At 43.7% G+C, this 25,614-nt stretch overlaps 1 protein-coding gene across 2 annotated transcripts in view; it reads right to left on the minus strand.

The window, feature by feature from the left end:
• Polr3a (RNA polymerase III subunit A) overlaps window positions 1-25,614 on the minus strand; it is a 40,192-nt gene that overhangs the window by 3,844 nt on the left and 10,734 nt on the right. The window contains exons 12-31 of one of the 2 annotated variants that reach the window (XM_076834388.1): window positions 23,671-23,740; window positions 23,091-23,218; window positions 22,561-22,699; window positions 20,921-21,085; window positions 18,999-19,171; window positions 17,502-17,613; window positions 16,199-16,317; window positions 15,397-15,534; window positions 12,836-13,006; window positions 11,799-11,912; window positions 10,832-10,867; window positions 9,468-9,554; window positions 9,309-9,391; window positions 8,131-8,301; window positions 6,782-6,875; window positions 6,528-6,620; window positions 4,736-4,900; window positions 3,756-3,920; window positions 3,370-3,501; window positions 1,896-2,028 (exon numbers count right to left, since the gene is read on the minus strand). In XM_076834388.1, coding sequence (XP_076690503.1) covers window positions 1,896-2,028; window positions 3,370-3,501; window positions 3,756-3,920; window positions 4,736-4,900; window positions 6,528-6,620; window positions 6,782-6,875; window positions 8,131-8,301; window positions 9,309-9,391; window positions 9,468-9,554; window positions 10,832-10,867; window positions 11,799-11,912; window positions 12,836-13,006; window positions 15,397-15,534; window positions 16,199-16,317; window positions 17,502-17,613; window positions 18,999-19,171; window positions 20,921-21,085; window positions 22,561-22,699; window positions 23,091-23,218; window positions 23,671-23,740 — 2,488 coding nt within the window. The remainder of the gene's footprint in view (window positions 1-1,895; window positions 2,029-3,369; window positions 3,502-3,755; window positions 3,921-4,735; window positions 4,901-6,527; window positions 6,621-6,781; window positions 6,876-8,130; window positions 8,302-9,308; window positions 9,392-9,467; window positions 9,555-10,831; window positions 10,868-11,798; window positions 11,913-12,835; window positions 13,007-15,396; window positions 15,535-16,198; window positions 16,318-17,501; window positions 17,614-18,998; window positions 19,172-20,920; window positions 21,086-22,560; window positions 22,700-23,090; window positions 23,219-23,670; window positions 23,741-25,614) is intronic. The other variant, XM_076834389.1, reaches the window with a different exon arrangement.

Raw genomic sequence — 25,614 nt, forward strand, 5'->3', positions numbered from 1 at the left:
GCAGCAGGAGGAGGTGGGGCAGTGAAGCCCAGCTTCCTGGGGTCAGGGGTGGGTTGCTGGGTTGCGGTCCATGTCAGCAGACTTGCTCTCCTTTTGCTTACAGCCTTGGCCTCCTGTTCTCCTCTGCCTTCCTCTCACCCCACATCAATCAGTGCTTCTTTTTCTTTCCTCTCACCCTTCTTTAACTTGAAGAACTGTGTAATTTCTTTTCCTCTTCCTCTCCAATTTGTGCCTCCCCCCACCTTTATTTGTGATGGGGATCAAACCCAGGGCTTCTTGAACATTAGGCAAATGCTTTACCTTTGAGATACACCCCAGACCCCATGTAGCTTTTAAAAGGAGAAAAGGGTAAAAAAAATAAGTGAATGTTCTGAATGAAGCCCCACCTAGCCATTCTCTATTTAACAAATCCACACAAGAGTAGGAATTGTGACAGGAAATGGCTACCAGGAAGCAGAGCTCTGGCTTGGGCATGGTAATCAGGCTTGCAACTTGCTTGGATCTAACTGGGGGGGGGGGGGGGGGGACTTGGGGCAGGTTGCTGAACATTTCAAGCCCAGCCCTGCACCAATGCCCCCTTTGGGCCCACAGTCTTCCTGTGGACTAAGGAAGGCTACAGAAAGGCCCAGGACTCAGTGCTGACTCAGGGACAGAGGTGGTCTTAAAAACACTGTTGAGTACTCCCTTGTTCCTAGGCCAGGACACCTGCAGGGACACTTTGTGGTGTGGGGAGGACAAAGCTTAGTGCAGTGCAGGGCGAGCTGGCAAGCAAGTTTGGTTGTCCCCTGTCTCATTGTTAAAGGTGACCTCCCAGGTGGGCTGAGAGGCTCAGCACACTTGGTGCCTGGTACAAGGGCTTCACAATGGAAATGGCACACCAGCTGCTTCCCAAGGAGACAGGACAGTGAGACCACCCTACTGGTGCTGAGGGGGCCATGCTATTGCCTTGTTGACACACTGGGTGCAGGATCAACACAGTAGACTACTTCAATAGCTAAAAAATTCCAAAACACTTAGGGTTGATTTTTTTCTTCCTGGTCATAAAACTACCTGTATCTATAGAGGATAGCCTTCTTAGAGAGGGCGTGGGAGAGAACAGGGTGCTATAGTCAGGCTTTGGAGATTGACCAGTTCTAATTCTGTAATCTCTGTCTTTATTCTTGAAAATAAAAGGCTCTAGGGATAGGATTGTAGCTCAGTGGTAGAGCACTTGTTTAGCATGTATAAGGAGTTGGGTTTAATTCTCAGAACTGTATATAAATAAAAAAAAATAAAGGTCCATCGACAACTAAAAAAAAAACGAAAACAAAACCATAAAAAATAAAGGCACTGCCTGCTCAGTGTGTTCAATTCAACCCTTAAGAAGCCTTAACCATGGGCTAACCTGTAAATAATAAACGCCGCCACTTTCTTTTCGTTTTGATAATACTGGGATTGGAACCCAGGGTCTTGTGCATGCTAGGCAAGCACGCTTTATCTTTGACTTACATCCCCTGCCCTTTTAATTTTACTTTGGGACAAGGTCTTGCTAAGTTGCCCTAGCTAGCGTCAAAGATGTGATCCTCACTGGGCATAGTGGTGTATACCTATAATCTCAGTGACTCAGGAGGCTAAAGCAGGAAAATTGCAAGTTTGAGGCCAGCCTCAGAAACTTAGTGAGACCCCAAGCAACTTAATGAGAACCTGTCTCAAAATAAAAAAGCAAAAAGGACTGGAGATGCAGCTCAGTGGTAAAGTGTCCCAGAGTTAAATCTCCTGCTCCCCCTACCTCCAAAAATAGGGTTCTCTAGCCTCAACCTCCCTTGGCCTCTTGAGTTGCTGGGATCACAGGCTTGAGCTCCTGAGCCTGCCTCAATAAAACCCTTTGATTCTGCTTCTAGAAACACCAAACTTACCGCACACAGAATCCTTCTGTCCAAAGTAGGCAGCGTCAAAGAGATGGTCAGCTGTCTTCTCAAAAGAGGCCAGCATCAGCACACTCTCCTTCATCTTGGCCAGGCCAAACCTGGTGATACCCAGAACTTCACCCTGTATTGTGGATACATTCAGAGGGCTCTCAAGCTACTCACAAAAGCACCAAACCAAAGCACTGTGCATCCCCCAAAATCAGCCCAACAGCTGTTCATGTCATAACTGCAGGCCTGAGGTTGTCAGTCTAGCCTTACTATCACAGGAGGCAACTGGTCACTGGTGACATGGAGCCTTATACTCCACGTAGATAACGAAGAATTGAGAATCTAACTTAAAAAAAAGGGGGGGGGGTCTTGCTTCTTTATTATGGCCCAAAGAACTAAAAACAGAATGAATTTAAAAGCTTTAAGTAGGAAAAATGTTAATTCCATTTAGTTACTTCCATCAAAGAAATGGTGTGCCATCATTAGAAATGAATATTTAGAAATATTATTTAACAATACAGAAAACGTTTCAGTTAAAAGTCAGAATAAAAGCGGTGCACATTGTCTACTTCAACTTATACAGTAAAATTGAACAAAGTAAGACTGGAAAAGAAGACTTAAAACTGATGGTTTCTGGGCCTGGTGGCACACGCCTATAATCCCAGCGGCTAGGGAGACTGAGGCAGGAGCACCACAAGTTCAAAGCCAGCCTCAGCAACAGTGAGGCAATTAGAAACTCAGTGAGACCCTGTCTCTAGAAAAAAAACAAAACAAAATAGGGCTGGGTATGTGGCTTAGTGGTCAAGTGCTCTTGAGTTCAATCCCTGGTACCCCGCCAGCCCCCCAAGAAGAAAACAAAACTGATGATCTTTCCTTCGTAGTGGCCCTGTTTCTCACTGGGTTTCAGAGGGCCTGCAATACAGACAGGAGTGTTTGGGGAGGTCACAAACTTAATTCCATTTACTGCTGCCCTATAGCATTGCTAGTGGAATACATTTTGTGGGGGAAAAGAAAAAACAAAAAAACAATCAACCAACCAACCTACCTTAGCATGCCACTCCCAGTGTTCTGCTTTAGATCACCTACACTTATCCTCTGCCTGGAAGTGGCTGTAGAAGTGTGGTGAACAGGCATAGTAGAGTGCAAATACCCAGCTTGCATGGGAATCTCAGGGCTTTGGGCAATGGATAGTTTTGCTTTAAGATAAAACTCAAGACAAAAAACTATGCTCTGGCTCTTGTTCTACTAACTGGGAGTGTTTGCCATGAGACTGCAATTCTCATGTTGGGACTTTACCAGAACACCTGGCCCCATCACCAAGCCTTGGTTTTTGAGTGACAGCTGCATCTTACTTTCTTTCTAGCATGGTCCTCATAGTAGTATATCTACATGCCTTGGAAGCACCGAAGCTCTATTCTCCTATGAGTGGGTTTCCAGATGCCTTGGCAGCCCTGCAGCTTCCCCTCCCACAAACCTTGTAGGTCATAAGGTCGCTGAGCAGCATCACGTGCCTCCTGTCGATGCTCATGCCATGGTTGACCATCGTGTACTGAATTTCATTGATGATGGTTGTGCGAGCAGCCTCAATGCCTAGAGTTTTCTCCACCTAGGGATGGCAAGGGGTGAGTGGAGAAGGCCCCTTCTGGACGCTACTGAATCTTCTGTCTACTTCCTCCTCTGCCCAGAAAATTCAAAGCAAACCCTGCTGTTTCCCAAAAATGGATTACTGGGTAATTCTTAGTGGTAGGCCCAGAGTAAATTTCGAGGGCCTGGGGAAGTGTGCTGGGAATTGGCTGAGGGCCTATAGGAAGCACAGGAAGATAGCTTAACCCTGAGGAGATGGGGTGGGCTGAGTGGTACCTCATAGGTGTTATTGGAGGTGGTCCGGGTGCCTTTCACACCATGGGTGGCCATGACTGCCCGCAGGTTGTCACCTTCCACCAGAAGCTTGTACTTCTCCTTTCCGCTCTGCTCGTCAATGTGGATGACAGCTCTGGATACCTCTGGGATGCCCTGAACTACCACCTGGATTCAGAGACACAGAGGCTCTAGATCCCACAGCTCCCATGGTCTGGCCAACCTGAGAACCTCAGAATCCAGGAGGCTGTAAGGGTAAGCTCGTCATGCCCTGGTTTCCTAGATTGTCCCCAGCAGCTATCATCAGTAACTCTAAACCCAAGAGTGTCTGTGGGCTGTCTGAGGTCAGGTAGAAAAACATAAATTCAGGTGGACTGGGGTTGTGGCTCAGTGGTAGAGCATTTGCCTAGCGTATGTGAGGCTCTGGGTTCAATCCTCAGCACTGCATGTGAATAAATAAATAAAGGTACATCAACAACTAATATATATATATAAAAATATATATAAAAAATATATTTATATATATACCCCAACAAATTCAGAGAACTGTTAGAGTCTGTAAACAAGTCTGGATGGCGCCTGGCCAAATGCCAGAGGGAGTGGTTTGTGAAGTAACAAAAGCGAGCCATTAAGTGTGGAGATTCCTTATTGGTTGACTGCTGTATCTATTTTATGCTAATTAGATAAGCTGTGTAAAATGTATAAATATCGCTCAGATCCTACAATAAACGGCTTCCATTCCTGCTGCATCAACCTACACAAGTTATTCCTCACCCCCCGGATATTCTGCTGCAGCCGGGCTGCGGCAGAGAACTATGTCCCTTTCCATAATCAGTTTAATGACAGAACAAAAAGGAATCTGGTGGGCAGCATTGGTGTGGTAATGTTAAGGAGAAAACGGAGCACTGTCCTGTCTGGGGTTCCACCCTTGGGCATTCACACTGGAGCCAACTGTCTCCCCACAAGCAGCGACCTGGCCTCACCTTGGGGAGGTCCTCCTTAAGGAACTGCAGCACATAGTACATGGAGCTCTTGCTGTTCTCTCTAGGGGTGACACACACCACAGCCTCACCATGAACAGCCACGTCGCCAGGCTTCACACGGAGCTTGGAAGTGCAAATGGAATACCGCACCGTCTCTGCGTTCACCTGCAAGGCCCAGGTGTGGGCATTACTAATGGAACTTAAGATCTTCCGTTCCGGTAATTCCACCCCTAGTTCACTTCTGCCTCTCAAGAAGCTTTTAGTCATTTTCCCCCCTTAACATTTTTTTTTTTTTTTTTTGGTACCAGGAATTGAATTTGGGGGCACTCTACCACTGAGTCACATCCACAGTCCTATTTTGTTTTATTTAGAGACAGGGTCTCACTGAGTTGCTTAGTGACTTGCTTTTGCTGAGGCTAGCTCTGAACTCATGATCCTCCTGCCTCAGCCTCCTGAGCCACTGAGATTACAAGCCTGCGCCACCGTGTGTGGCCCCCTTATTACTTTTTAATACCACAGGTATACTGCATATCTGATATGTACATGTGTCTATCTGCTCTACTCAGTTTTTCTTTTTTCTTTTGCAGTGCTGGGGATTGAACCCAGGGCCCTATGCATGCAAGGCAAGCAGTCTACCAACTGAGCCATATCCCTAGCCCCGCTTTACTCATAAAAAAGAAATCTTTTTCACTTCAAGAACCAATATTTGGGCTGGGGATGTGGCTCAAGCGGTAGTGCGCTTGCCTGCCATGCGTGCAGCCTGGGTTTGATCCTCAGCACCACATACAAAGATGTTGTGTCCGCTAAAAAACTAAAATAAATAAATATTAAAAATTAAGAAAGAAAAAAAAGAACCAATATTGGTTCAGTTCATGGCAATACACGCAGCCCCTGTGGGATGCTCTGGGGAGGTTGCAGGTCAGCGGAGGCCAGGAGACTTCAAAGCTTCAGCGGAACCTCCCATATATCTCCTATCACCACAGTTGTTCCTGTGCTATACTCCTAGAAGTAACTTGGCTTTTCTGGTTCAAGAGACACAAGGCAGGCAACAACAGATGAGCAAGAGAAGGCTCTAAATTGGAGACTGAGTGCTAAATTTCATACCTGTCATATGGGCAACACATGAATCTGACACTTGACACTGGACTGAAAGAATGTTTTAAATGCTTTACCAGTTGAGGGAAAGAGGAAGGTGCCAGGGAGTTACTAAGTTTGCCGTATGCACCCTGTCTCCATATATCCCTGAAGAAGGCTGATGATCATTGTATTATTTACATGCAAATGCCAGTATGAGACCTCAGGTTAAACCAGCCATTTAAAGACATCTACCAAAGCAGCCAGGTGCTGTGCTGGGTAATGGAGATAACAGATGAGCAAGGCACACCGGCCCAAGAGTCCTTCCAGACACTGGGAAGACACAGAGACCAGTTATAATGCCACGTGCTATCCAAAACTAGGAGCCAAAATACACCTTTTCTCCTTACGAGTTGATTAGCTCAAGTATTTGTTACAGTAACAGAAGGTTGACTAACACAGTATGTCATGGTGAACTGGCACTGGAGCCTACACAAAGCCTCAACTAGTTTTCTTGCATCTTCAGATGGCCATGTCTGTGTCAGGGTCAGCTTAGAAAGACTGAAAATGGGATGGTACAACGGGGTCTCCAACAACAGAAGCCAAACCGAAGCCCCTGTACTGCCTCCTGTCTTGTGTGGCCCTTGCCCTAGTTTGTCAGCACCTGTGTTGGGGCTGACAGCATGACTTCCTCCACACATTTAATTAGGTGACTCACTTCCAGTCTCAGAAGTCTAATCCGTTCCAGGGAGAGCTTGACAAGGATAAAGCAGTCATCAGGAAGAAACACTTCTTCGATATACTCGGAAATCTGTGGTGTTGAGACAGCAGAACTTTTCATCAATCACTCCCCTCCTCCCAGAGCACACACGCCCAGCTCTTTAGGCAGAGCTAGAACAGCATGGCCTGCAGCTGGCGTTCCCTCTCAGTACTGCCTGGCTCCTTTTCTTGTTATCCAGAGGCATCTCTTACCTCCCCCAAGAGGGTTTTCTCAATCCTGCCCTTCACTAGGCGGGCGTAATCCGCGTCATCATCCTGGTCCAGCTGTGCTGTGATGATGGGAGTGCTGTGAGAAGGAAAAACGATCACTGCATGAGGACTGGGCCCGCCTGAGGAGCACTGCTATGCTCTATCTGAGTGCTATTCACAGTCTCCTGTGACGGTACTTGCCATTTATTGAGCATTTTCTGGGTGTCAGACATGCTACAAAAGCTGAATGAACTCTCATTTGGGTTTACTATTTTTGGAGTGCCTCAGGCAACCCACTCCATCAGTGAATGACAACACTTTAAGAAAAATTTTCCAGACAGAGAGAGCCCTGCCCCTTCTTCTTTGGTCCTGAGAAGTGGTCATTTCAGTTCTTCCGTGAGTACATTGACCCTTCAGGTACTTCATTTTCCTCCATCCCTCTCCAGGACTACCTCCTGCTTCTCTGACTGCTGACTATCAGTTCCTGTCCTCACTGTTCTCCATGGTGTCCTCCTGAACACACAATCCTAGGCCTAATCTGACCAGCCGCAAGGGGAAGGTAGAGCTCTTACCACCCTGGACATCCACGATCACTGTTCTAGAACCAGGAACAGCTATTTTTCACTTATTGCTATTGCTGTTTTGTTAGATTTAGATTATAGATGAAATTGTGATTTTGGTCATCGAATGCAAGGTAATGTATTTCAACTTCTTCTAGTTTCAGACTACCTATGATTCCATCGTAAAATCATGAGGGGCATCTCAGAATATGGCATCAGCTTTATTTAGGCAGTGAATGGCATCAAAGAGATGAAATCTCCAATTTGTCTGGTCATTTTTATCATTTTCTCTTTCTTGTGACTTATGGCCATTTAAAAAAAAATACAAAACTGCTTCCACTTGACTGCATCCAGGATTTTTTTTTTTTTTTTTTTTTTTTAATTACTGGGGATTGAAACCAGGGGCATTCTAGTACTGAACTAAATTCCCAGCCCTTTTTTATTTTTTGATAGCTTTGCTAAAGTTGCCCAGGCAGGTCTTGAATTAGCAATCCACCTGCCTCAGCCCCCAAGCAGCTGGGAATACAGTTGTGTGCCATTGCATCTGGAGTGACTTTTTAAAACACTAGAATAGGGGGATGGGGACATAGCTCAGTTGGCGGCATGCTTGCCTTGCATGCACAAGGCCCTAGGTTCAATCCCCACCACCACATACACAAAAAAATCACACCAAAATATGATCAACACAGTAAGCAACACAGAGTGTGAGACACTGTCTCATTAGAACATCATAGGTATGCGTGGGACACAAGGATCACTGTTCCTCAAGACACAGGACAGGGAGCTGGGTACCTGATGGCCTTGGAAGCGTTGATGATCTCTTTGATGCGGGGCACGCCCAGAGTGATGTTCATGGAGGCCACACCTGCAAAGTGGAAAGTCTTCAGGGTCATCTGGGTGCCTGGCTCACCAATGCTCTGGGCACAGAGTGCACCCACTGCAGAGCCTGGCTCCATCTGTGCCCTAGAAGGAAAAGGCATGAATGAAAACATAATGTAATAAAGAGAAGTCCAGCAAAAGTGCTAGGTAAAGGCTTCTAGTTATTGCTTTTTGTGTGTGTGTGTGGGGGGGGGGCGGGGGGAGTACTGGGGTTTGAACCCAGGCCCCTTAACCACTGAGCCACATCCCCAGCCCTTTTTAAAGATATTTTAGAGTCAAGGTCTTGCTGAGTTGTTTAGGACCTCGCTAAGATGCTGAGGCTGGCTTTGATCTCACGATTCTCCTGCCCCAGCCTCCAGAGTTGATGGAATTACAGGCCTGAGCCACCATGCCCATAGTTATTGCTTTTCAAGAAAACAAAGATGCCACTGAGGTGAGAGAGGAACTGGTAAAGGGCCAGGGTGTTTGTGACAGAGGAGAAACCCAGCACAGACCAGAAACAGCAATGAAATTCTTTTGGTGCTCAGCATGGGATGAACGGGTCCAACATCCACTGCTTAGAGAAGATCTCAGTGGTCTCCTCTGTAAAGAGGGCACACCCCTGTAATCCCAGTGGCTTGGGAGGCTGAGACAAGAGGATCATGAGTTCAAAGCCATTTGAAGCCAGTTTCAGCAAAAGAGAGGCGCTAAGCAACTCACTGAGACCCTGTCTCTAAATAAAATATAAAATGGAGCTGGGGACGTGGCTCAGAAAGTGGTCGAGTGCCCCTGAGTTCGATCCCCAGAGCCAAAAAAAAAAAAAAAGGCTAACTGAGGGCACTGACAGTGGACAGAGCAGCTAGCACATGCCATATCTCTTGGAGTTTATCCATGGGGAGAAGACACTTGGGAAATTTATTTGTAATTACTTCCAGGTCAGAGAGTTTCCAGCCTAGTGACTCACTGGAATTCCTAGATCATAGGTGACAAATCTGCTCTAACCCTGGTAGGAAGGAAGTGGTGCTGGTACAGGTTTTTGTGCCCATGGGGAACATAAGGGACAAAAGAGATGTCAGTGGATGCCTGTGGCCTAAGACAATTAGCCTCCCTACCTCATATACTTGTCCCTACAGGTCTCCAGAAACTTTTCTATCTGGGTGGGGGTGATCCGGTCCAACTGGTATAGTACACGGGGCTGGAAGAATAAAAACCAGTTAGGGTCAGCGCACCTGCGAAAACCTGTGCCGTAACTTGTCAGGGAAGGCCATTACCTCTGTTGTGCCGTTATCATTGATGCCATATTTATCTCTGGTTTTCTTGATCCTCTCAGAAACCCCTTTAATGAATTTTTTTATTTCCTGAAAAATTACACAGCAAACATCAGTTGTATGTTTCTCAATCTGGAGATTACTCATTTCAGAAACTTCACATATGAATTACCCTGTTTTAGCAGTAGCTAGATATATGGTATAAAGGCTACAGTATGGATACTGGTTGGTTCTACTGCAAAGTGTTTTCCCAAGGATCACCCCATGCCATCAACACCCTGGACACACTCCACCAGTTAAGGTGCTTCTTAGGTCTCTTTACTTCAACTGCCATCTGTGGCCTTTGGCTCACTCACACGGCATGTAGGAGCTCACACTTGTACTCTTCCAGAACCCCACAGAGTCTACATCCACACCCTCAGAACAGGCATAACTGTACTGTTTATAGCTTTCTTTTCTACACTGTTGGTTCTTGAGAGTTTCTTCTGAAGCTCCAATGATCAATTTAAATACCACCAGCTAAAGCACAGTTTTGTAGGCAGCACATGCATTTCAAACAGATGTGGCCACTCCATCACTGAGAGTGAAAGGCTGCTTCACCTGTTGTAGGGAAACAGGAGCCAGAACCAAGGCCACACAGACTCAGGGGTTTTCAGTGGTGAGGAGTGAAAGAGCACACGCAAGAAACCACCACCCAGCAGGCACCAGAATGAAGACTTTCAGCCACCACCCACGGGGATGTGCTCCAGTGGCTCTGCTGAAACAAAGGATTTTCCATACACAGGGGTTAGGGCAGGTAATCGGGAAGTTAGTTTTTTTTTTTGTTTTTTTTTAAAGGACAAACGCTTGGTGGGAATGAAAACTGAAAGAAGCTACCAAGAACCCAGCTGAATCAACCTGAGCATGCTAGAGGGAGTCACAACATGGCAACTGGCAGGCAATTAATCACAGACTAAACAGTTGTTAGCTCTTACACTCCCCGCACAGGGTGCGGTGAACGCTCTGGCATGGGCTGGGCTGGAGAATATTTCACGACTCAGGTAAATCTGTTCCAGTCAAAGGATTTTAGACCCTCAGCAAATCTCAGTTCATCAGACTGAGAGCTACTGGCAGGCAAGGACATGTTTAGTCATGTTTGCACCCCCAGATCTGCAGTGTATCTGATATTCAGTGCAGACTAAACCAGTGCTCTCTAAATAGACAAATACTGCTGGTCAGAAGGTCACCTGGTCAAAGGCAAGAAAGAAACAGGTCCAGAAGAAGCCCATGTTTGCCAGAACTGGGACTCAAATATGTTCTCTCGGATGCTGGCAAAGAGCCAGATTTAACCTGTTATGCTCAGCATTCACACCATGCTAGCAAGTTACCTCCTTATATGTCTCATAGCCTGTCTCAGTAAAGGTCTTCAAGGATAAAAAGAAAAATAAACAGGTAAACATAAGCATGAAGAAAAACCAAGTTACAATTCTAATTTTAAAAAAAAGGAAAAGAAAGAAAGAAAGAAGCAAATATCTGGAGGAAAAAAACCAAAACAAAGACGCCCAGTTATGCACTGGATGTTAAATACAAGAAAACCTGGAAAGGCACTTTTTAGCCTGGAGTCCACTGGGGGAGGGAAGAAGTGCAGCACTCCCTTTACAAAGCATTCTTCTTTGAGCTTTACTTTCCATTTGACTTTTGATATATTGAAAGAGATACACTCTTCCTTAGCCTGCTGATCCTGTGCTGTTGGAACTAGAATCAGCACACAAAGGCAACCATTTACTGATTTCTCTATCCTTTGCTTTTGATTCTAACCATGATTATAAATATGAAGGAACTGCTGGAGCAGGTCAGTGTAACTGAAAACCAACCAACTCAGACAGAAGACCCCAGGAGGGTATCCAGGTACCAGCTCTGGGAAAAATGAGGAAGGTCAGCTCACTGGATTTCTAATCCGTTCTAGTATGAGAAAGAACAATTTAAAGGACATGACAGGAAGAGAACTCTGCTATCACTAAGGATGACTGGGATTCAGATGCCTGGGGAAAGGAATGGTCCATAGGAGAAGAAGGTGGGCAGTATGGTAGGCTGGTGGCAGAGACAGGGCTCAAAATCAGTTCTCTAATGTATTTTTCTTCTAATGGTAAACTGTTTTTGTGAAAGATAGGAGATAAATTCTTCATGCTGGCTAGTGAGACATTTTCCTAGGCCATTTCTGAGCACCCTAGTAAAGGAACAATCATCTTAAAAAACAAATAAAAACACTAGCTTATGCAATTCACTGGCCAGCACGTGGCAAGACTTCTTGATGCCAGCAAGCTGGGTATGACGGCAGCACAGGGCACAGTGTACCTGTAGGAAGCTCTCCTGGCAGCAGAGAAACTCGTTCTTCTTCATGATGGACTCCGTGGTCAGGGTCAGTTCATTTTTGCTGAGCGCAGGCTCACTCTGACATGGGAAGACTGCCTGAATATCAGAATGAGATGGCATTATGTTGCAGGAGTGAGGAGCTGGGCAATATTATGTAAAGGAATTTAGGAGAAAAAGTAACTTTATCCAAAGTGAGCTTTTTGCATTTGTCATTTTTCTTCTGAAACAAATTGTGGACTCTACCTTTCATAAGAAGGTGAGAACCAGATAAATACGTACTCTATCTTACACAAAGACTTTCACACTATTTGGGGGATGTTGTTCTATTACTTCCCAATCTTCAACATAGCCCATATTTGTATTAAAATGGATATTGTCTTAAAAACAAAAAACAAACACCAAACATTTCAAGAGTAAAAATACTCTAACATTGCCAAGCCCATGGGATTTTCCCAAGTTTTAAATGGCTGCATATTATTCTACCGTGTGGGTAGCTAGAGCACTGTGTACTTGTCTTATCCTCTACCGATGGCTCGCCTGTCCTGTAAACCACCTAGAGAAGACATTCTTGGCACATTCTTGGCTGTTTCTGTAAGGGCAAATTTCTATAAGTGGGACTGTTGGGTCAAAAAGCACAAGTATTTAAATTCAGATCAATATTGTCACGCTATCTTCCCAAGAAGCTGGTTTGGAATTCTACCTCAGCTATGTATGTGAAATGAGCCTGCTTTTCCATGGCCTTGACTTATAAAACTGGTTTCTATATGCTCTCCTAGACACAGAGAAACCAAAGCCTCTTCTGTTGGCACTTGAGTACCACCAATAGTAGATATTTAAATGAAAACATGTTTTTTTTCTTTTAATACTGGAAAATTAGGTAATGTAACACAAAGAGAAAAGACTAATATAGAGCTTAGGCTAAAGCATGAATTATGGTATCTAAATGGTACCTATATTCTTTAAAAAAAAAAAAAATCCTCAGAAACATTCTAGCCCCCCCAAATAATGCTAAGTCTTACTTTGATGTTGTCCAGGACCCTTTTAAATTCCAAAGGTTCATCTTTCCCCTCCATAGCTGCAGGATCTAAGCCGTCTCCCCCATAAATGAACTGGATGATATCACCGGTGGAGCTTCGGACTGTCAAATCATACTGGGAGCAAAGATCTTCAAGGGATTTGACAAGCCTTCTCTGAAGGAAAAAGAAGGGAGTGCTCAGCTGCTCGGAGACCAGTCACTTGTGCAGAGGATGAGAGCTGCAACTCCAAGTTTCAAGGTCATAAGCCCCTTATTTTTTTACTTTTAGTGCAGGAAACTGAACCCAAGGCCTTGTACATGGTGGCAAGACACTGCAACTGAACCCCATGCCCAGTTCATGACCATGAGTACTTTAGTCCCATAAAAACACCAATATTAGAAATCCCCCTGAAACTTCCTTTTACTCCAAGAACAAGGCCAAGAGAGTCTCACTGGCCTGTGTGGTGATTCAGAACAGTCCAACCTCCAGCCACTCAGTATTTTAGAACACCTGAGATTTATACTGCATCACCCCCAAAGAACTCTGAGAAAGCTGTTTTCTTAGGCTGTTTTGCCTTTCCCCTCCTTCTCCCTAAGGTATAAATCAGTGTAATGGCTTTGCATTTTTAAACACAACCTTAAGCCAGAACCCCTGCAGACTTCAATATGAATTACAGAGGACCAGGCTCAGGCCCTCTTCTGGGACAGAGGGGAAAGAGAAGAGAACAGGGACAGCATTGTGTCTGACCCAGCAGGCAGCAATCATTTCTCAAATCTGCTTAGAGAGAACCTTCCACCAGCAGAATACTCTAGATAGCAGTGTAATGGTGGCTCTGTGAATCAGAGAAAGAAATTCTCCTCCAGGCAACTTAAAAAACAAAATTTCATTGTGCCAGAACTAATTTCTTCTAGGTTAACACTGCTCTGGGAAAGTCACACTGTCTACTTTAAAAAGGTAAAGACAAAAAACAGACAAAACATGCCATGGGAAGAGTGGAAAAGCATTTCACAGCCTGCTGGGTTTTTGACAGGAATGCACTCCCCAACTGAAGGACAGCTTCCCACCACAAGATGAACAAGAGTATCAGATAATGACAAAAAGGTACAGAGAGGCTGTGGAAATCTCTAGTTTATTGGTCATGGTCTCCCAGCTTGTGAGAGCCACATCCCCAGACCTTTTTTAATGTTTTATTTTGAGACAGGGTCCAGCTAAGTTACTTTGGGCCTTGCTAAATTGCTGAGGTTGGTCTTGAACTTGTGATCCTTCCGCCTAAGCCTCCCAAATTGCTGAGATTACAGGTGTGCGCCAGCACTCCAGGTTTGGAGTGTTGCCTTTTGCTGGTATTGTGTTCTAAGCAGTTATAAATATATTCAAAATTCTGGGGGTGCTAAGGCTGTAGCTCAGCAATAGAGTGCTTGCCAAGTACATCCAGGCTCTGAATTTGATCCCCAGCACTGCAAAAAACATTTTTTCCCCCCAACAAATATAGTTAAGTTATGGAGTAGAGAACAAAAATGATCACAGGACACTGAAAATAAATCCACTGCTGTGGTCTTCTGGAAGAATACAGAAGAGATGAATTTTCACTCTTTAGCCATTTTAGAGTATGTTTGTGGCAAAGTTTGAGAAGCCAGGCACAGATAATTTCTTAGTTTACCCTGTAGCCCAGAGGTGTACATCACTGAATAAGCAGTTAAGTATCTAAGACCTCTGGTGGGTTCTGGAATAGGTACTGGGGCCAATTAACCTGACATTATAATGACAAGCCTGTAATCCCATCAGCTTGGGAAGCTGAGGTAGGAGGATCATAACCTGGAGGTCAGTTTGGCAGCTTGGTGGGAAAAAAAAAAAGTCTGGGGGGCTGGAGGTGTAGCTTAGTGGTAGAGCACCCCTGGGTTCAATCCCTAGCACCGCAACAAAACAAAACAAAAAGATGAAATGACATAAATAATTGCAAAGTGGAAAAATCCTCTGTGTGGGAGGCATGTATCCCCACCTTCACATGCTAGGAAACAGTCTTGGAAGGTTGAATAAGAGTGTCCTGGAAAACACTCTTTTTTTTTTTTTTTTTAAAGTACATTTTTTTTTAAAGAGAGAGTGAGAGAGGGAGAGGGAGAGAGGGAGAGAGGGAGAGAGGGAGAGAGGGGGAGAGAGGGAGAGAGAGAGAGAGAGAGAGAGAGAAGTTTATTATTTATTTTTTAGTTATTGGCAGACACAACATCTTTGTTTGTATGTGGTGCTGAGGATCGAACCCGGGCCGCCGCATGCATGCCAGGCGAGCACGCTACCGCTTGAGCCACATCCCCAGCCCCCTGGAAAACACTCTTAGCAGGTCCTCCTCTAGTGGAGCTTTGGAACGTGCCTGGTCTTGATTCCTCAAGGTATACATGATAATTTGGAATGTGTCACCTTTTCTTTGTTCTTTATTTCCAGAGCACCTATATTTCTAAAATTTTCCCTTTAATACTAATAATGGATACATTACAGCTCATGTGCAAAGCATATCCACACTCAGCAGGGCCTTGTCCTGTCTATTGCTAATGGCCTACCTTTCTTCAAGTTACCTGCATGTATCCTGTTTCAGCTGTCTTTACAGCTGTGTCGACTAGACCTTCCCGACCGGCCATTGTGTGGAAGAAAAACTCGGTTGGTGTTAAACCAGAATAAAAGCTATTAGCCACAAAGCCTTTGGCAGCTGGGAGCTAAAGAGAGGTAGAAAAAAAGAAAAATCAAACAAAATAAAGTTCAAGGGTCACAATTCTAAAATCCATTCAAATCAAAAAATGCTCCACCTTTAGACTAAAATTACCTGGCCAATGTACTTCATGAACTGGCAGGCTTTATATGCCCTTGCCTAAAAGAGAAATAATTTGGGCAGACCATCCTTACTAGACACGAGGAGGGTGAGGTCCCAGATGGGGCTGGCACAGGTGCTAGTAGCAGGCAAGAAGTTCAGGAAAAGGAGGCCTTGGCTTGGGCTGTTATCTGCCTGCTTTCAAGTAGCAGCCCAAGTAGTTGAGAACCTTGAGACATCCTTCCTGTGGGCCAGACCTGCCCACCTCCAAAACATAACCACATGTTGCCCGTGTTTATGAAGTTTCATTTTGGGACACTGAAAATATTCTAAAAGTACACTATGACTATAGGTATGACCTGTGAATATACTAACAGTTGGTGAACTGCACAATTTAAAATGACAAATTTTATAATACATGAAGTATGTGTGAATACAATGGCAAAAATATATATACCTATACAAAACATTGCACACAATGGCTAACAGACTTTTATATGAATAGGTCTGTGTTTCTCAGACAATCTAGATGAACAGGACTCCAAAGTTCTACTCAATCCACTAAGGCTTACCTTTGAGTGTTTTTCAAAGTGAGGCAAGGACCTGTTTTCAAAGCCATCTGGCACTCGGGAGCCACTGATAGCTTGCTGTCCCACACAGGCAATCATCTGTGATATGTTAATGAAGGAACCTGGGGAACCAGGTCAGAAATATCCATCACTTACTGAAATATGGCTAACTGAAGAGCGGGGGAGCTTAGTGGGGTAAGACAGAAACATGACTCAGCATGCAGGCCCTTATTCTCAATAAGCCAGAGCCCCGAGGGTAGTAAAGGACAGAACTACATTAAGACAAGTTGGGGCTCTCAGTCAGGAGATTGGAGTGAGAGGACTCAAGTGCATGCCTGGGTTGGAGAAAAAGCTGGGGAGATGAGTCTTTAAGAAGGAAGCAGCCATGGAGTTGGACTTTTGAGGACATATGGTTTGGACACAAAAGAGAATGGGGAAGAATTCCAAAGTGAATGGAAGAGTGAGAGGCAAAGATGGAGGAATGGGAAAGCATCAGGTATATACAAGAAGCATAAAGAAAGAGAACAATGGGATAACAGGAAGCAAAGTAAAAGAGAAATGAGATTAGATTTTAGTTGGGTTAAAAAGCAAACAAACAAACAACAACAACAACAACAAAAACCCAGAAACAGCAGCCTGGAGGCTCTGAGTTTGAATGCAGTGCCATGAAACCTAATGTTTTAAGGGCCTGGGTAACTATGAAATTAAAGAGTTTTGTTACATCATTAAATGCACCATTAAAAAATTCCTAGCTGGTGGCGGGGCTGGGGTTATGGCTCAGTCAGTGGTAGAGTGCTTGCCTAACATGTGTTTAAAAAAAAAAAAAAAAAAAAAAAAAAATCCTAGCTCTCTAGTGAGGATTTAGCAGCTTAGTGGGGTCAGACAGGAACATGACTCAGCATGCAGGCCCTTTAAAGATCAAGTTTCCTCAAAATTTTTCTTCATACCCAGAAATCTACCCACATTACCATCCAGTTCCTCCAAAAGAGTTAAACTTCCTAAAATTCATAGAATTAAGGAGCTATCTGTGATCTAAAAGGTAGGCCCTTAAAGAAATGAAGAACCCGGGCTGGGGTTGTGGCTCAGTGGCAGAGCACTTGCTTCGCACATGTGAGGCACCGGGTTCGATCCTCAGCACCACATAAAAATGAATAAACAAAATAAAAAGACATATACATTTAAAGAAAGAAATGAAGAATCCATTTGAAGCTACAAATACTAACGTTATATTTTGCAGAACCAAGTTAGCCACCTGAATGGAGAACACACAGGTAGTAGGTTAGGCTCTGGGGAGGGACCTGCGCACCTTTGGAGCCACACAGTGCCATGGTGAGGGGACTGTTGCTCTTGTCCAGCTCCCGGAGGCAGGCACTTCCAGCATGATCACGGATCACAGACAGCTCCTTCAGGATCAGTGCCTGGTGGGAGAAAAGGAGATCTATGGGGGGATGTCTCTATTGGCTTTGTGGATTATAAATATTCTTTGTGATATTTAAAGAAATTTGGGAATACTTAGGCAAGATGTCACATGGCCAATTAATAAAGGTTTCAGTGCCTCAGAGGACCAAAATACGCTAGCTATATAAATACCTGCATCTTCCATGAGGTTCTGGAATCAGTGTATATGGCGCAAAAAAAAAAAAAAAAGCACTAACTTGAAAAATCCTTTAAATGGCCTATAAAATATAGAATACACAGGGCTTTGGATATAGTTCCCATACAACAAAATACCTGTGTGTATATATACAGCCATGTGGACACACATATCCCCACATAAGAGCGAAATAGGAAGTCTGTTAAAGAGGACTGCTTGTACAATTTATACAATTTGTCGACCTTTTCATGCCATGTACCACGAATCTGCATGAGCTAAGCCTAGGATGAGGTGACTCTACCAAATGTTCTTGCCCATGAACACAACCAGGTTGCCACTCTTCAACTCACAACACAGGATGGTGAGTCAGCTAGGAGACATGATTCTGTTAAAATTGGTCCGGCAGAGGCCTGAAGTCATTTTCTAGGTAGGTGCCAGTGAGAAACATAAACTTATTGTTTTTTATAAGACTTGGTGAGTCTAAGAATGGTTGGTGTGAATACCTCACACAATTATGGTTTCTTTACTTTAGAAAATACATTTCAGTAAAAAGCTTCTTTATGTTTCAAGAGGCTTTCTTCCTCACTGAGGTGAATTAAAACTCAGAACCATAGGCCATGGCCGAGGGTAGAAGGGGTCAGGCAAAACCTTGGTGTCCTCTGCCTGCTGACCTGGTTGCTTCAGAGAGTTTCAAGTTCCCAGGGAGTGAGCCTCATTGACTGAGCCTCCCAGCTAAGCTGGCTTTAAATGTGAGGGGGCAGCAGGTTGGCTGTGTGACAATCAGATGTGAACTTTCCATCCTGTATCCAAGTCTCTTTAAAGACCTTCCATTCACAGAGCTGTGGTGCCAGTTTCTACAGAAGGTTGCTGAAAACAGAGAGGGCAGAAGCACTAATGGACAGTCACAGGGGGTGTGAGCGTGAGCTTGAGACAAGAGCAGCCTCATGTGGCAGAATGAACAGATGGCTGTGTTCTCACCACCTGGAACACGGGAGCTGGAAGGGATGTGAAGGACTTGGTCAAAGGTCCCACCCTTGGTAAACAAATGGGTATACACGTGGCCAGCATAAGACCAAGACGCAGGAGGTGTATCCTTACTTTCAGCTCCTTAATACCTTCTCTGCATGGCTGCCTACCCATGCCCTGCAGACATCCCTTCAGCTGTGGTGAGCATGCTGTGGCTGATCCGAATCATAGGGCTGCTCTTACCTCCAGAGTCTCCTCGGCAGTGCAGCCAGGCTGCTGCTGCAGCTTGCCTGTGTTCAGGGCTTCGATGTACTCATCACATTTCTTATAGCCAGCATTCAGCAACTCATACTTGGCCTTCAGTAGTCCTTGGCCAGGTGTGACATCACCGATCCCAATTGAGAATCCACGGTTAGCTGCAGGAGTTGGTGGGCAGATCCAGAATAGAGCTATAAATGTTGCTCAAGAAAGCTCCTAGGTATAATTTATATCTACCATGTATAGTTTGTACTATGAAGTAGTCCCTCTCTTATCTGTAAGGGAAATGTTCCAAGAGCCCTGCTGAGTGCCTGAAGCTACAGAGTACTAAACCCTATATGTAATACTATATGTAATACTGTATTTTTTCCTATACATTCATACCTATGATAAAGTTTGACTTATTGTTTATTATTTTAAACTGAGGATTAAATCCAGGGGTATTTAATCACTGAGCCATATTCCCAGCCCCTTTTTAAATATTTTATTTAGAGACAAGGTCTCACTGAGTTGTTAAGTGCCTCACTAAGTTGCTGAGGTTAGCTTTAAACTTGTGATCCTCTTGCCTCAGCCTCCCTAGTCTCTGGGATTACAGGGATGCGCCACCTTGTCCGGCTAAGTTTGATTCATATGTTAGGCACTGTAAGTGATTAACGATAATGAATAGAATAATTCACTATAAGATACTATAATAAAAGTTATATAAAAGTGGTCTCTTTCTCTCAAAATATCTTATTGTTCTGTACTTACTTTTTTAGACTCTCATTGACTATAGGTAACTAAACCACAGAAGGGAGGACATGGTATATAGACTACCATACATAATTTGAAGTATAAAAAATGTTTTTATACTCAGGAGACTGAGTCAGGAGGATCCCAAGATGAGGCCAGTCTTGGGCAACTCAGTGTGAACCTGTCTTAAAATCAGAAAAGACCGATTATGTGGCTAAGTGGTAGCGTGCCTGGGTTTGATCCCCAGTACCATAAACAAACCAAAAAAATCTCACAAAAATTTGTCACAATTCAATCAAAGAACAGCTTCCTATCTCAGCCCCTAGAGAGTTAAATAAAATAACAAAGACTCACTTACTCTTCTCTCAGACCTTATGATCCCTTGGGGAATGCAATGTTCTCCACTATGACATAAAGTAGAGTGAGTGATATTTAATACTAAAGAGCAGGCTCTAAAATAGCATGGCAGAAACCTGTCTGCTCTTGTATTTTCAGAAATCACTCCCAAACAGAGAACAAGTGAACTCCATTGTGGTGGCACACACCTATAATCCCAATAACACAGGAGGCTGAGGCAGGAGGATTGCAAGTTCAAAGCCACTACAACTTACTGAGACCCTGTCTCAAAAAAAAAAAAAAGACGGAGAAATACCTTCAAAACTAAGGGAAACTAATTTTCATTCTGTAATTTGATATCCAGACAAAGAATCAATTAGATTAGCAGCATAGGGATTTTTGGGGGAGCATGAAAAAATCATTTGACACATGCCATGCTCAAAGCATGTGCAAACAAAGGCAACTAATGAGTGTAAGAGCAATACTCAATCATGGGCTTAGGCTGAATCCTGGGAGGCCTGGAAAACAGTGCTTCCAAGGTACTTTGAGGCAGCCCATGAAGGTCTTTTATGTAATACAAACCTGTCTGTAGGCAAGAGGGAGTGACTGCATATTTTGCAGAGAGAAAAGCAGATTTAAATCTACAAACTAGTCAATTCTGTCAATTTCATTAATAAATGCACTCATACTTGGTATGGAACAACATCATTTTTTCTCTGTGTGTGTGTGTGTGTGTGTGTGTGTGTGCGCGCGTTGAACCAACTATAAAGGATAAACTATCATAAACCCTAAAACTCTTAATCACTGTAGCAATAACAAGTGAATGCTGAGACACTCACACAGGTACACAGGGGCCAGCCTGGCAAGCCGGGACATAGCATCAGCAGCTTCATTCTGCCCCCAGTCTCGCAGCAAAATGTAGAAAATATTATTCTTGGATCCTGATCCCAGTGTTCCTTTGTCCATGCTGCCACTCATCAACTCACTGTTCTGGATTGTGACATCTAGAACAATAATACTGATTATACATTTAGACAAATGATTATTTATCACATTCCAAAATGAATTTCAGGCAGTTGCTACTGAAAACTAACAGCAGTATCATTGGAAACAGCCCACACTCCAAAAAGGAAAAAGAAAAGAAATTTAAATCTAGAAAGCAACAAAATACAATCTAAAATATGAAGCTAGCCTGAGGGTGTAGCTCAGTGGTAGAGCAGGTGCTTAGCATGCATGATGCACTGTTTGATCACTAGCATGCAAAAAATTAAAAAATAGAACAAGAAGCCAAAGTATCTTAAAAAGCTGTGTGTGTGTATATGTGTATGTTTTTCTTTTTGGCACCTGGGATTGAACCCAAGGCTGCCCACATGTGCATGCTAAGTACCCACTTTACCACGGAGCCACACTCCCACAAAGTACATTTTCAAGGGACTAAACCAGAGGAAGATCAATGTCCTTCAAAATACAGCATAAATCTTGACCTTCAGAGAACCTTTACAATCCACTTCTTCAGTTCAGAATCCTGGACAATCATTTTTAGACATGAGGCCTTGTTAGCAAAGTCCATTCTAAATCAGTGTAACTGTAAGTAGTCTACTGGGAAGCTGTTTTTGAGTGGCCTGGGGTGAGCAAAGCAGCTTGCACCAGAAAGCAAGCCATGGATGCTGGTTTTATCACACTGGTCCTTCCATCATGCTTTGGAATGTAGCAGTTTTAGGAAGACTCAGGTGACTTGCAACTAAATCCTGCTATATCTGATCTTCATGTTATCAAAACACTTTGTTGAGAAGATGAGACAGGAAAAAAAATTAGTCTTGGGATATAGCTCAGTGGTAAAGAAGTATTTGCCTAGCATCATACGTGAGGCCCTGGGTTAGATCTCCAGCACTAAATAAATAAGTAAATAAAGAAAACTTATACTTCTTAGTTTTACTTTTGGACACAAAATAATAAATTATATGCCTTAAATAATGAGACCCTACTTGTAATCCTAGCTATCAGGAGGCTGAGACAGGAGGATTGCAAGTTTGAGGTCAACATTTGCAACTCAGCAATACCCTGCCTCAAAATGAAAAAATGAAAAAGGCAAAGGATGTAGCTCAGAAGTAGAGCAGGTTCAATCCCTAGAACCATAAAACCACCACGATAATGAACCCTTGTTGATGTCCCCCCAGTTCAAAAGAAGGCAAAATAGAAGACAAATTGCAGTAACTGACAAAAACTATTCATTTAGAGAAGAATACTAACCACTCGATTACACATCTACATTATCTCTACCTTCTAGAGAAATGGGGAATTACATATGAGAGAAGAAGGACCTGCTTCTTCCTGAAGCATCAACTTCCTGCTAGAGGCCTTTGGAGAAACATTGGATTTGCTGGCTAAGGGAAAGTACCTAGTAAAGTTAATTTCTGGCCACCTGCTTTTCTGCCACATGTCTGCTCCCCCCTGGCCACCCCCAGTTCTTTCAACTCACAGGAATCATTGACACAGAGATCTTCCCCCTTGCCACAGTACTGCTTGCCCTTGGTTCGGAGGTTGGCCCTCACTGGATTGTCATCACTAGGTCTGAGGATGACACTGAAGATCTGTTTTCCGGTCCACAGGGTGACAGGCTAGGGATGGAAAGGAAGCCAGAGATGAGGGGCTGAGCCTGGTCTCTACCACCTTTCACATAAGGCAAGATGGTTCAATGACTCCACACCAAGCCTGGTGCCAACACAGTTACACTTACTCTATCAGATGTTCTGCACAGACACACATGTACTTGTGTATGGACAAGTAACTTCTGTAAGCACCTTTACTTATTTTTAATTTTCTGGTGGTATTGGGGATTGAATCTAGAGGTCTTCTACCATAGAGCCACAACTCCACCCTTTTTATTTTATTTTGAGATAGGATCTCACTAAGTTGCCTAGGCTGGCACCAAACTTAAGATTCTCCTGCCTTAGTCCTCCAAGATGCTGGGAGAACAGGTATGTGACACTATGCCCAGCCTGCACGCACCTTCAGTATTGTAGGATGTGGGAGACGAACTTTAATTTTCTCATCCTTGCCAACCAATATTGAAGCAATGATTTGGCAAGCCTTGGCTCTGTCGAAGAAAGTGTCCTTGAGAGTGAGGAGATAGGCACCTAAGAGTGTTAGAACCAGCACAAAACAAAGAACAGGATTGAAATTAGAGAAATCCATATGCTTTCAATTTTAAAATACAATCATACTACTTACCAACACAATGAATTAAGTATGCAGTGTTTATTGGCGCCCTCCTCCAACTAGAATCTAAGCTCAGTAAAGTGTCTTTGTTTCGCACACTGCTGAGTCCCTGATACGGGGACAGATTCTAGGCCATCAGGCATTAGGCCTAGAAAATGCCCCATGGTGGGAGCTGGGAGTATTTGTTGAATCAATGAATAACCCAACAATTAAAAATACCTTAAACAGGCTCATGAGCAAACTTAGTAAACAAATATAATTAAACACAGGCAATTAAACAGCTTTTCAAGTCATCACATGAATCATTGTGAATGAGAATCCCCATGTTCCAGAGTCAGAAGTTTATTTCTCATGAATTTCACACTCGCACCTGTTAAAAAATCCTGAATAGCAGCAATGAGTGGCTCCCCATTCCTTGGAGTTACCAGGTTTGCTTTAGTCTGAAAGAGAAATAAGCACAATAAGTTAGGCATTTTTGGCTGCATGATGTAGTCCAAAGACCTGCACCACAAAGCTTTCCAACTGTTGTGAATGAAGAAAGAATATCAGAAAGGGGAGGCTAAGAAATGGGGGGGCAGAGGTCTTAAGTGTTATTTTCTCACTCACTCCCAGTTCCTTTCCCTGTTAAGGAAATGGAAAAAACTACCAGAAAGATTGGCCTTGGAGGTTCATATTGACACTAAAATGAAATCTGGGGAAGTTGCTTTAGAATTCTACAGAGTTCTACACACGCAAGACTTTACTTATTATTAAGTGCACTTCTCCAGAGCAAATTCACTCTACGAATGCTCAGCAGCACTATGACCTCTGAAGCCAACCAAGTCCATATAGCTCCACATGATTGATTGTAGAACTGCTCAATTTCTCTTTTTTGAGACATTACATCTCAACAACAAAACTGAATTCTGAGGGATGGGGGATGTAGCTCAGTGGTAGAGCACATTTTAGCAATGTGAGGCCCTGGCTTTAATCCGTAGCACCACCCCCCCACCCCCCAAAAAAAAGGACAGGTTACTTGTATTCGAGTGCAAGTGTGACTGCTCCTTGCTTTTTTTTTTTTTTGAGGGTCCAGGGCCAACTGCTTTGCTCTTGATGTAGAGGTGCTCCTATGCTCGTGGGTATTCTGGGTCTCTTCACCCAGAATCCTTTGTGGCAAGGCCTTGTTATTGCCTACTTCTCAATCACTGCTCCTTCAATTGGAGTGGGAGATAGGATACACTTGCCGCTTCCCTCACCTGTTTTAGAGCATCTCTCTGAGGTAGAATAGCAGGTGGTCTGGATATAGGAGCAGAGGATGTGGGGTGGAGTTTGTTTTTTTTTTTTCTGAAAACTCTTCTGGGTAATTTGGGTCAATATCCAAGCTAAACGCTATCACATTTAACCGAGAACTGCTGAGTAAGAATGGGAGATGACAACTTTCTTTCATGAAACTGAGTGGATTTATTCAGCTGGTAACCAAGGATTCCTCCATCCCAACACCCTAGAAGCCTGTGTCTTACTGTTATCATATTTTTCTTGGGGTGGGGGGATGGGGGTACCAGGGATTGAACTCAGGGGCACTTGACAACTGAGCCACATCCCAAGCCCTATTTTGTATTTTATTTAGAGACAGGGTCTCATTGAGTTGCTTTAGTGCCTTGCTATTGTTGAGGCTGGCTTTGAACTCACGATCCTCCTGTCTCATCCTCCTGAGTCACTGGGATTACAGGCGTGTACCACCATGCCAGGCTTACTGTTATAATTTTTAACTATATTGTAAAAAAATGGCTATAGTGTAGATTCTGAAAAGCAAAATCAGAGATAAAGTCTAACTGGCTGGCTTCTATTACTATTAATGGCTATTATTCCCAGTAACATTCTAAACATTACCTTTTGTTAGAAAAGCAATATTTGTTGTAGAAAAAATGTACAAAAAAATAATTGTTAAAACCCCAAAACTATGCAGGAAACGCTAATCCTAAACCAAAAATAGGTTAGAAGTATCACATCAAAAATGGTAAAAAAGGATCTGGGGATATAGCTCAGTTGGTAGAGTGCTTGCCTCACAGGTACAAGGCCCTAGGTTCAAACCCCAGCACCCCCCCCCCCAAAAAAAAAAGGTAAAAAAGATGGGTGTTATGGCGCACACCTATAATTCTAGAGGCTTGGGAATCTGAGAGAGGAGGATTTTGAGTTGAAAGCCGGCCTCAGCAATTTAGTGAGGCCCTAAGCAACTCAGTGAGACCCTGTCTCTAAAAATATAAAATGAGCTGGGGATGTGGCTCAGTGCTCCTGGGTTCAATCCCTGGTACCAAGAAGAAGAATTAAAAAAAAA

The sequence above is a fragment of the Callospermophilus lateralis genome, chromosome 15 (assembly GCF_048772815.1).
Source record: "Callospermophilus lateralis isolate mCalLat2 chromosome 15, mCalLat2.hap1, whole genome shotgun sequence".
NCBI classification, from domain to species: Eukaryota; Metazoa; Chordata; class Mammalia; order Rodentia; family Sciuridae; genus Callospermophilus; species Callospermophilus lateralis.